Genomic DNA, 10895 nt, shown 5'->3' on the forward strand with positions numbered 1-10895 from the left:
TCGTTTTCTAAATTTTATCCTTCAATCTGTAGATCTCCTAAATGTTGCTTAATAAAATGGGCATATATTAAGGTGATTCAGTGCAGTGTTCTATGGATTTTGACAAAGCTTAATATTTACTATTCAACATTTCAGTATCATACATCATAGTTTCACCTTCCTAGGGGGAAAAAAAAAGCCCCCCCCAACCTGTGTTTCACCTTTTCAAAAAGCTGACTTGTGTTCTGTCTGTATTTAGCTTTGCCTTTTCCAGAATGTTCAGGTTGTTATATACATTGCGATCATATAGTATGTAGCTATTTTGGACTGACTTCTTCCAATTAGCAATGGCATTTAAGATTCATCTGTGTCTTTTAGTGACTTAATTGTGTATATTTTTTCATGGAATATATTTGATTTTATGGATACACTGCATTTTATTTACTCATTCACCTATTGAAAACAGTTTGGTAGCTTCTAATGCATTTGTGTGTGTGTTTTAGTAAGTTTGGTAATTATGAATATTGTAAACATTCACATGAAGGCAATTTGTGTAGACATTTATTTTCAACTGATTTGGAGTAAATACTTAGCAGCATGATTGCTAGATCTTATGATAAAAATAAATTTAGTTTTGGAAAAAATTTCCAAACTATCTTCAAAATGGCTATATCATTTTGCATTATCATCTACAATAAGTTTTTATTGTTCTATACCAGAGGTCCTCAAACCTTTAAAACAGGGGGCCAGTTCACTGTCCCTGAGACCGTTGGAGGGGCAGACTATAGTTTAAAAATAAAAACTATGACCAAATTCCTTTTATTTTTTTTTTAAACTATAGTCCACCCCTCCAACGGTCTGAGGGACAGTGAACTGGCCACCTGTTTTAAAAGTTTGAGGACCCCTGGTAGAGGAACCAAATATATAAAGATAAGTGAAGATACAAAAATTCTGGAAAAAACAACATGACTGCTCTGGTGACAGACCTTAAAAGAAAAGGGAGAAATGAAGCAGGTACTAATAATGACTCCAAAAACCAGCTCACCAGCACCAAAGTTGGCAAACCCAGATCAGTTCCAGGAGGTTTGTCAGGATGGGGGTAAAATCTCAGGACATGGTAGCAACTGGGACCTGGGGAGAAAGCAGGGAGGCTGGGCAAATGCTTGCCTCAGTGAAACTCAGTGTAGATACCCTCCAAGTTCCACTCAGCCGAGGTCTTCACTCACTTCTGAGATGCTTGAAATTTACGAGTAGCTCTTCTGCTGCCTGGATAGGAAATAAGAATAAATAGGCAAAGCCAGCATAGGCTTAAAATAAGGCAAACGTGTATGTATATGTGTCCCCTACAGAGAAATGGAAAAGAAAAAAGTTGTCTTAGAACATGAAGTCAAAAATCTAAATGACTCCCTAAAGAAAATTGAAACCAAAGTTAGTGCTATCATGGAAGAGAAGGAAGATGTAATAAAGGAAGTTGAAGGTAAACGAGCCTTACTTGAAGTCAAAGAACGAGAATATAACCAACTGGTCAAGCTATTGGAATTAACCAAAGAGAATGAAGCAACTTCACTAGCTGAAAGGTTGGTTCTATTTATATATGTTCTGTCCTCTAAGTTTTTCTTCAATTTACTTTTGAGGATTCTAAACATAATCTCAAAGAGTTTTATGATGATTCAGTAAATATTTTACAGAATTTTAAATCAATTTGACCACTAATTTGATTTGCAGTGTTTTTTTCCCATTCTTTACTCATTTTCTTCAATTCTCTGTGACCAAATTTTAAAGACAAAATCTGCTTATATTGTAAATTTCTGAATGTGCCTCTGAGAAATTATATCTTTGGAGTGAACTATATATAGTCAGGGATTTTACTAACAAATGAATGTAATCTGAGGTAACCTTGACTTTTTTCTAATGAGAGAAATTTCACGTTGTGATTCCCTGGAAGAATTTTACTTCCTGCTTTTAAGAAAGGTTTCAGGGAAACTAGATCTCTTTCTCTTCAATCTATTATACATTTGGGGGGTTTATAGGACTGCAACTCTAAAATGATACAAACTCACACACCTAGTTGCCTTTAGCATTATTTACGATTTATGAACATGAGAATATTTCTTCTTGTATGTGTATACTAAGCATACTGTCTTTAAAAGTTTTGAAAAACATGTAAGATAACTGATGACAAATCAATTACATTTTCTCCCTTTACCTGGAACAGAGGAATCTTAGATCTCAATTTACGAAACAGTCTCATTGACAAGCAGAACTACCATGATGAACTTTCTCGTAAGCAAAGAGAGAAAGAACGAGATTTTCGAAATTTAAAAAAGATGGAGCTACTCTTGAAGGTGTCCTGGGATGCACTCACTCAAACTCAAGCGATGCATCAAAGGCTGCTATTAGAGGTAAATGCAGTAAACCACTATCCCATTTTCAAGCTCAGTGCTAACTTTTAAAGTAAAAATATTTTAGGAAGTTGTTTTTGCTATTAATAGAGAAAGAAGAAAAGTAACAAAGAAAAAATAATTTTTAAATTCCTCACACTTATTATAAAGTCTATAGTCCTATAATGTTTTTCAATCCCTTTTTGCTGGCCCAAGATTAGAAAAAGGTTTTTTGGACCAGGTACCAGCCTGGTCTGGGGAAATGATTGGGCCATCCACTCCTAGAAGAGTTTGAGGGTTCGCTACAGGATAGAGCCAAGTTGAAAGAGTCAGATCCGTTGTGGTATCCTGGCAGACTATAGCAGTTAAGGACCATATCAAATTATGTAAATATATATGGTCAATGTTCTGCACCTCCAACTAGCCAAGGGCAATCCAGAAAGCAGTGCCAGGCTGCCTGGCTAATTCTGTGCAATACTAGAGATGAACTCCTGTCAGAAGATACTCAAGACAGCTGTTATCATTTCACTACATCTGTGTTCCTAAGTGAAGAGGTTGGTCCTGTTGCCTCTGACTGTCTTCCCCCTCAGATGGCACACTTTGTACTTGAATGATCAAGTGCCACTGAAAAGGCAGAGGATTCTTGAGAGGGCTGCAGCCTTGTGCTAGAGCCTTTGGTGAAAAAGGGATCAATCTCTGAGATGAAGCAGATGGGTGTATAGAAACCCTCCTCCTTTTCTTCAGGATTGTCATGTTCCAGAACCACACGGAGGCTTATAACCTCAGAAATTTAAACAGAAGTTTGTAACTGTGGTAGATACTTCTGATCCTGACCTATGCCAATTTTCTTCCCTTTCTGGGCACATGGGAAGTTTATACTTCTTTGTATCCCTTGCAGTTGAGCAGGGTCATATAACTAGTTCTGGCCAGTGGTTGGTGGACAGAACTGATACATAACACTTTCAGCCTAGCACATGTAATTGCCCACGTTCAAACCTCTAGCGCTTTTTCCATCTCCCGTGGTAATTGCAGAAATACATGATGATATAGAGGTGATGTAAAACGAGAGCAACCAGGAATGCTGAGTCAACAGTGGTCTGAGAGTATCGTCTTGATTGGTCACAGGCTTAGCAAGAAATAGCTTTTGTTGTCTGAAGCCATGATATTTGGGAGTTGTTTCCTTTGGTAGTGTGACTTAATTTGTTCTGACTGAAAGACCAACCTTAAGCAAGGTGTGAAAAAATTGGTTAGGGCTATGAGTGTTACAAATGACTAGAACTTGGCATTCATAATCTTTTTTTAAAAATATTTTTTATCTCAATGAGGCAATATGTGTTTTTTAGTCTTTTGCAAACGGTTATTTCTGTTTATACACTTGTAATAGTTTCATTATATATTTTAAACGTTTTATTTCTGTTATATACTTGTAATAGTTTTGGTTTTTTTCTGAGTTGGAGTCTCACTCTGTCGTCTAGGCTGGAGTGCAGTGGCATGCTCATGGCCACCCCAACCTCGACCCGTTGGGCTCAGGCAATCCTTCTGCCTCAGCCTTCCAAGTAGCCGGAACTACAGGCACACACTACCACACCCAGCTAATTTTTTGATTTATTGTAAAGATGAGGTCTCGCCAAGTTGCCCAGGCTGTTCTCGAACCTGTGGGCTCAGGCAGTCCCCTCACCTTGGCCTCCCAAAGTGCTGAGATTTACAGGCTTAAGCCACCACACCCGGCCTACTTGTCATAGTTTCAGTGCAGTTCCAGCAAGTAGATTTATTTTTATCACTCTGAAATCTCTTTAACCCTAGTAATGCATTTTGCCTTAAAAGTTTATTTTGCTTGATACTAGTACAGTAATATCAGTCACACTAGCTTTTGGAGAGCTAGATTTTGCATGGTATTTCCTTTCCCAACCATTTGATTTCACTCTTTCTGTGTCTTTGTTTAGGTGTGTCTCACACACATATCATATACTTTTCAAAATCTAGTCTGATAAGTTCTGTCTTTTAGTTCTTGTATTTAGACCAAAAATTAATATTTAATATAATTGTAGATATACTTGACCTTATTTATATATAATATTACATTGCTTTTTTGTTGTTGTTCTGTTTTATGTTCCCTTTTCTCTCTTCTATTTCCTTCTTTTGGATTAATCAAAGTTTTATTTTTGTTGTTTTCTCTGTTTTAGATATGTATTAGTTTGTTTCACAGTCTATTTCTATTCTTTGGGTGGTTACCCTACAGATTACAACAGTCATCCTTGACTTACTAGAGTCCAGTATAAAGTATTACTTTTACTATTTCCAGACAATGCTAGAACCTTTTTACCTTTGCAACTCTTATGGCTCCATATATGTATATATGTTTATTTATTTATTTACATTTATATATATATTTTTTTAGTTGGAGCCTCTCACTGTTGCCCAAGCTGGAGTGCAGTGGCATACTCATGGCCACCCCAGCATTGACCTGCTGGGCTCCAGCGATCCTTCCACTTCAGCCTTCCAAGTAGCCAGAACTACTGGCATGCACTACCACGCCTGGCTAATTTTTTTTTTTTTATTGTAGAGACAAGGTCTCGCCAAGTTGCCCAGGCTGGTCACGAACCCTTGGACTCGGGCAATCCACTCGCCTTGTCCTCCCAAATTGCTGGGATTACAGGCTGAGCTTCCGAGTTCGACTCAAAACATTTTTCATTCAATTTCCTAAGTTACTGTTGTTAGAAGCATTGGTTTATTTCATGCTACTCCATCTTAGCCCAAATCATAGCACATTAGGATATTAAGTTGGAACTTTGGGCAAAACAAACTGTGGCCACCCCACCTTAGTCATAGTGAGATTTATAATAAATACCAGATATATCTGTTCAAAGTATTGATGGAAACCTAGATATGATGAGTAGGAAACACTTAAAACCAGGAAGTATTGCTTGTATTGATAAAGTAATTCCTGTTTACTGACAAAATAACTATTCGGTAAGATTTCTTTAAACAATAGGATACTGCAACTGTCCCAGCTATTTTCCATAGGTCCAGTTTCTTGTATGTCCAATCCCTCCTCTATTTTCCTACCAAAATTCATATTCTTAAGTGACACATTCTTATATCACTTGCTCAAACATTCAATGGATCTTTATTTTACATAACCATAGAATGGAAGAATTAAGAGAAATTTTGTCTTTAATAACCAGTTTTGGTGATTCCAGTAATAAATAAATTTAATCTGTTAAATATGTTTCTAATGCTAAATCAGCAAAGCATTCTCCTTAAAATTGGAGAGTAAGGTAACCTAAATAAAGACAGTAAGATAATTTGGCGCATAGATTAATACTTCTTAGTGACCTCAAAAATGGTTATATATACATTGATAAAAAACGCAGTTATCTTTTGAGTCCAAAAGATAACACACACTGAACAGACTTAGGTTTACCCAAAACAATTTAAGCTAAATACCATAGAAGGAACATGTAAATATAATATAAAATGTAATTCTGCTAGTTTCACTTCTAGTTAAAATATAAAATGTTGTGGTGCACCATGGTTCCTGCCATAACAGTCAGAAAAAAAATGGATAAAATAAAAATCATATATTGTAAAAAGACATATGAGAGTTGTGGGAAGTAAATTCCACAAAGGCATAATCACTTCCTAGTGAGCAGCGACGGGTGGCCTTCTCTCTCTCGGGGGCATTTGCCAAGTGTAGGCACTGGTAGGTAGACGATGCCTGCCATAGGCAGAGAGACCTTGCTGGGGTTAGGCAAAACCATCAGAACTTTTAATGACCATGTGGTTTGACTAGAGACTAGAGTCTGGAGGATTCCTTAAGTGAACACATCATTCTCTCGTGTAATAATATCACACATCGCAGCACACCTCTGCTTTTAACATGGCTCTTATTGACATCCATCTGGCATTGAAAAGAAATAATACAGTGACTCCTGGAATTTTGCTCTGACCTCCTTGATCCTAATCAAGAATCAGAATATGATGAGTCTGTAAGGTTATTTTCTTTCTAAACATAAGATCATATTCAAGATCGTGACAACAAAATTCTCTAACCAAGTAAATATGACACTTTATGTATGCTACAATTTTTCTTTACTTGTAGTTTTCTAGAGATTTTATCTCTCTTCACTCTGATTTAAAAGTTGTTCTGTATTTTTCTCTCTTCATGACTGATTTTCAATGTCCAAGATAATTGTGACAACTTACTTTACTGAGGACAGCTTCACCCTTGAGTCAGGCAGAGTTAGGTGTAGATGTGAGATCCATTTAAATCTATTCTCTGTTAGCTGTTTCTAAACCTTTGAACTAGGAGCAATACAAGGAATGAATGATTACAAAGTGTGTGTACCAAAAAGGTGCTCAGTAAATGTTACTTTCCTTTCTTTGAACATAAGATTTTTGAAAGACTGAAGAAAACTTTGTAGTTAGGATAAGACTATGAATATGGCTACTTTATTCCTATGGAGAAGATGGCATCATTAGACCCTATTGATGAATCTCAGAAATGTCTCTCGTTACTCATTCTACATTACCTGCATGACTACAGTTGCCCCAGCTATTTTCTATAGGTCTAGTTACTTGTTTGCCAATCCTGCCTCTATTTTGCTACCAAATTCATATTCTTAAGCAACACATTCAGATATCACTCATCTGCTCAAGACATTCAATGGGTCCTTATTTTACATAATCATACAATGGAAGAAATGAGAGGAATCATAAGGATTCTATAGTCTAAGCAAGGCAAATAAGTTTCATCTCAAGCATCAGTCCATTCACTGAAAGGTAGCTCCGTATAGTGATCATGTTGCAGTTCTGAGGCCCAGTGCTGGCACATTAGATAGGAGCTCTGTGGTTGATTAGTAATGTCTGCCCTGGACATAAAAAGAAAGATATTCCATATACTTCCTACTCCTAATCAAATCCTCTTCATAATCAAGTGCTAGTTGTTCAGTTGATTCCTTTGGCATATCTGCATACCCTAAAAACATGCTTTACAATGTTGCTACTTGAGTTTTCAGTTTTAGACTTGATTTTTTTATTTCTCACTATAAAAGATGAAGATGTGGCTCTCTTTTAGACCCCTGTTCACCACACATACATTTCTTTTCCCTCCATACACCCAACGTTCTCATGCCATAATTTTGGTTAGTTCAGAGTTTGTTGTTTACATTATTATGAAAATGTAAACACTTTTCACACCTGGGCCATGTAATAATATATAAAAATACTTCCTTACAAAATTTTATGTCCCCAGTAAATTTATAAATATCTTCTTTTTTCACTTGCATAGTTTCCTGTGTACTTATTGTTATTTCAAGCCCGAATTATTCTCTAGTTATATAAATTTCCTCTTAGTATATTAAGACACATTCATAGTCTGTTCATTTAATCTTTTGAAGAAATAACTTCTGAGCCTTGTCAATGCAATCTAGCCAAAGGCCATCAGGAACACACCAGTTGTTGAATGAGTTGAGACTATTACATATTTCAGCAAGGGAGAATGCATGTCAAGAAACATTGTAGGTAGTCTCAGTAGAGGGTACTGGAAAGGACTTACAAGATTTGTGCTTGTGTTAATAAATTTGGAGAATGGTTTAGGAAATAAGACTTTGCCCTGAATTTGGATGTTGTCAGGAAATGAGAGTAATGCTTGAGTGTTTTAATAAATCTTAGCTAGAAAGAGGAAAGACTAGATGGAGGCTAAAGCTGTGACTGGTAAAGAAGGCTATACGTGGGAAATGATGTTCATATTTTTGTCTATGTTCAAATACTGTTATGGAATGGTCTTGTTTTTGTCTTGACCCATCATGATCATAGAATGGCTCTTTGTCTGAAGTTGATGTTCTGTGAAATTGTTTGTGTTCAACAGAGCACCAAAGCCAAGCTCCAAGTGCCAGGCCAGCTCCTGGATATCAGGGGCTGCCTTTCTCTTTCTCAGCCTTCTGACTTATTACAAACTAGTCTTATTTATCTACTAGTTACTGTCCTACTCTCACCTTAAGAGTCTTACTCCACCATCACCTTCACCTCTCTTCTGTGTCTGATTTTCTATTTCATGAATTGCTTCTAGTTTGCTCTTTTAGCATATTCCCTTCTTGTGGAGGAACATTCCTTACAGTAGCTTTCTGAGAAAATATGAGTGGAAAGTAATTTTTTTAGACACTGTGTGTCAGAAAATGCATGTCAGAAGACCTTGCATGTCAGAAAATATTTTACCCTCACACTGGCCATACCAATCATTAATAATTTACTCGGATATAGAATTCTAGGTTGAAAACCATTTTTCCTCCCAAAAAAAGGCATTGATCAATTGTCTGAGCTTCTGGAGTCACTATTAAAAAAAGTTGGTATCATTCTGATTATTGATCCTTTATTTGAAACCATTTTTTTTTTTAATGCTGGATGTTTGTGGGATCTTTTACTAGCATTCAGAATTTTTAAATTTCACAATGATTTTCCCATTGTATACATTGTGCTAGGCACTCAGTGGGCTCTCAGTATATGGAAATATATGTCCTTCAGTTCTGATACTTCATCTTGAATTATTTCTTTAGTTTTCTCTGTTCTTTTTCTTGAACTTCTTTTATACAGATGTTGGACCTTCTAAAATAGTACTCTGATTTCCTTGTCCTTTTTCTTTGATGTTCTATTCTTTTTTATCTTTTTGACTTGCTAAAAGGGAGATTTCCTCAACCTTTCCTTCCAACTTCTGTGCTCTTTCATTCTGCTATCATATTCTGTGTGCTTTTCTTGTTCTCTGTTTCTTTTGTATAGTTTCCTTATTCTTATTTCATACTTTCTCTTATCTCACTGAGGATATTAATGATAGTGGTTTTTTTCTTCTTCTTTTTCTTTATTGCAAATAGACTTTATTTTCTTTCCCCGGGTGTTGTTGCTGTTGTTGTTGTGTTATTGATGTTGTGTTTGTTTGTTTGTTTTTGTCTCTTTCTTTCCTTCAATATATGGTGATCTAATATATGGTGATCCTTGGGTTATATTTTATATTATATTTTAGCATGAGATGCTGTAAAGCTAATTGGAAGCTGTTTCCAATGGTAAGGCTTGTCATTGTAGTTTGATCTGACCAGACACTAAATATATAAAGAATGCTTCTTGACTGAAGCAGAGTTTGCCATATAATGCTCACAAGTTGTTAAGATTTTAACAAATAAAAGCTATATTATGATGCTACTATCTATTAAGTTCACAAAATAGCACCTACAGAATATAAAACTGACAGAAACTTAAATGTATTAAAATATTCATTCTGTAAATTTTTTGAAAAAGCTATGTTTTTGTCCTAGTACAGTTTCATCAAGAGACTAATTTCCTCTTGAGCCTTGTGATTTATAATTAGCCCAGTCACTGCCCACAGCTGGTATTTGAAAATAGGAATGGGTCAGGCCAGTCACTCCCAGCTCAAGTGAACATTTTTTCAGACTTACATGCAATTCAAAAAGAATAAAAAGGTAAGCATGGAGGACTCTGGCTATTCTTCAGAATTTATATCTCCCCAGAGACAGTTGTTTGATTTTCCTAGGGCATTTGACTCACAGAGAAACTCTAGATGCAAGCCTCATGAAAGTCTGGAATGTTTTAGAAAAATATCAAAGCTTTATACTGAGGTTAACTAATGCCTAATAATTGGTAACAGAATAATATCTAATTTCTTAACTTTTATGGAAGTCACCAATGATTATTCATGCATTGAAAATATCTGGTGAATTGTACCCCACATCTTTAAAATAAAAAAAATTTTAATAAATAAAATATATTTTAAAAATTAAATATCTGGAAGAATAGACACCAAAACTATTAACAGTGACTCCTGGGGATTAGCACTTGAAGTAGAGGTGGAGAGCCGATGTTTAATTTTTTTACTTTACACATTTCTATTATTTGCTTGAATACATGTTTAAAGTGTGAAATGCTTATGTTATAAAAACTAAACCAAATAACTAAAATACATAAGCATACAAAACTTTCCAATATATGCAAATTTAGAGCTCATAGAAAATGGTAAATATCTCAAGTCACTCAGACCACATAATTAGAACTCGGATTCTTGACAGTTTTTTTCCTCCTGTATTAATGGAGACTTGAGCTTAACTCCAGCCTATTTTCCAGATTCCCTTAGGAAGGTTTTCTTTAAAAAAGATGTCAATTTCAATAGGTTTGTAATGTGGCTTCAACAAATAACAGTGATCAACTGTAATTGTTTCACTAAATAGGAATTGTTTTATTTACTTAAGAAAAAGAACAGACATAGGCACACCAGGTTATTTCACATAATGAAAAGTCTAGGATTCTTTTAGCTCCCTTTTCTGTCTTCCTTAGTGAATATATTTCTTCTCCTGGGTCACAGGATGGCTTTTTACCTTTAAGCATAAACTCATACAAGAAGGAGGAAGAGCAGAAAGCAAAAGGCCTCAGTGGCTGACTTGACTGGCTCTCTCTTTTGAGCAGGAAAACAGTCACTTTCCCAAAAGCCCTACCCAGCAAACTTTCACTTACTTGTCATTGGCTTGTCTTGGC

The 10895-nt window shown here is 35.7% G+C and overlaps 1 protein-coding gene across 1 annotated transcript; it reads left to right on the forward strand.

Annotated features, from left to right (window-relative positions):
• Nucleotides 1–944: 944 nt before the first annotated feature.
• LOC110594805 (coiled-coil domain-containing protein 146-like) lies at nucleotides 945–2381 on the forward strand (the record flags this gene model as incomplete). Its single annotated transcript, XM_021708514.1, has 3 exons — nucleotides 945–1078; nucleotides 1329–1556; nucleotides 2195–2381. Coding segments are annotated over exons 1-3 (549 nt in total), but the record flags the coding sequence as incomplete, so codon positions are not given.
• Nucleotides 2382–10895: the final 8514 nt, after the last annotated feature.

Source organism: Carlito syrichta, unplaced genomic scaffold (assembly GCF_000164805.1).
Source record: "Carlito syrichta isolate Samal-C Ts95f unplaced genomic scaffold, Tarsius_syrichta-2.0.1 Scaffold142845, whole genome shotgun sequence".
NCBI classification, from domain to species: domain Eukaryota; kingdom Metazoa; phylum Chordata; class Mammalia; order Primates; family Tarsiidae; genus Carlito; species Carlito syrichta.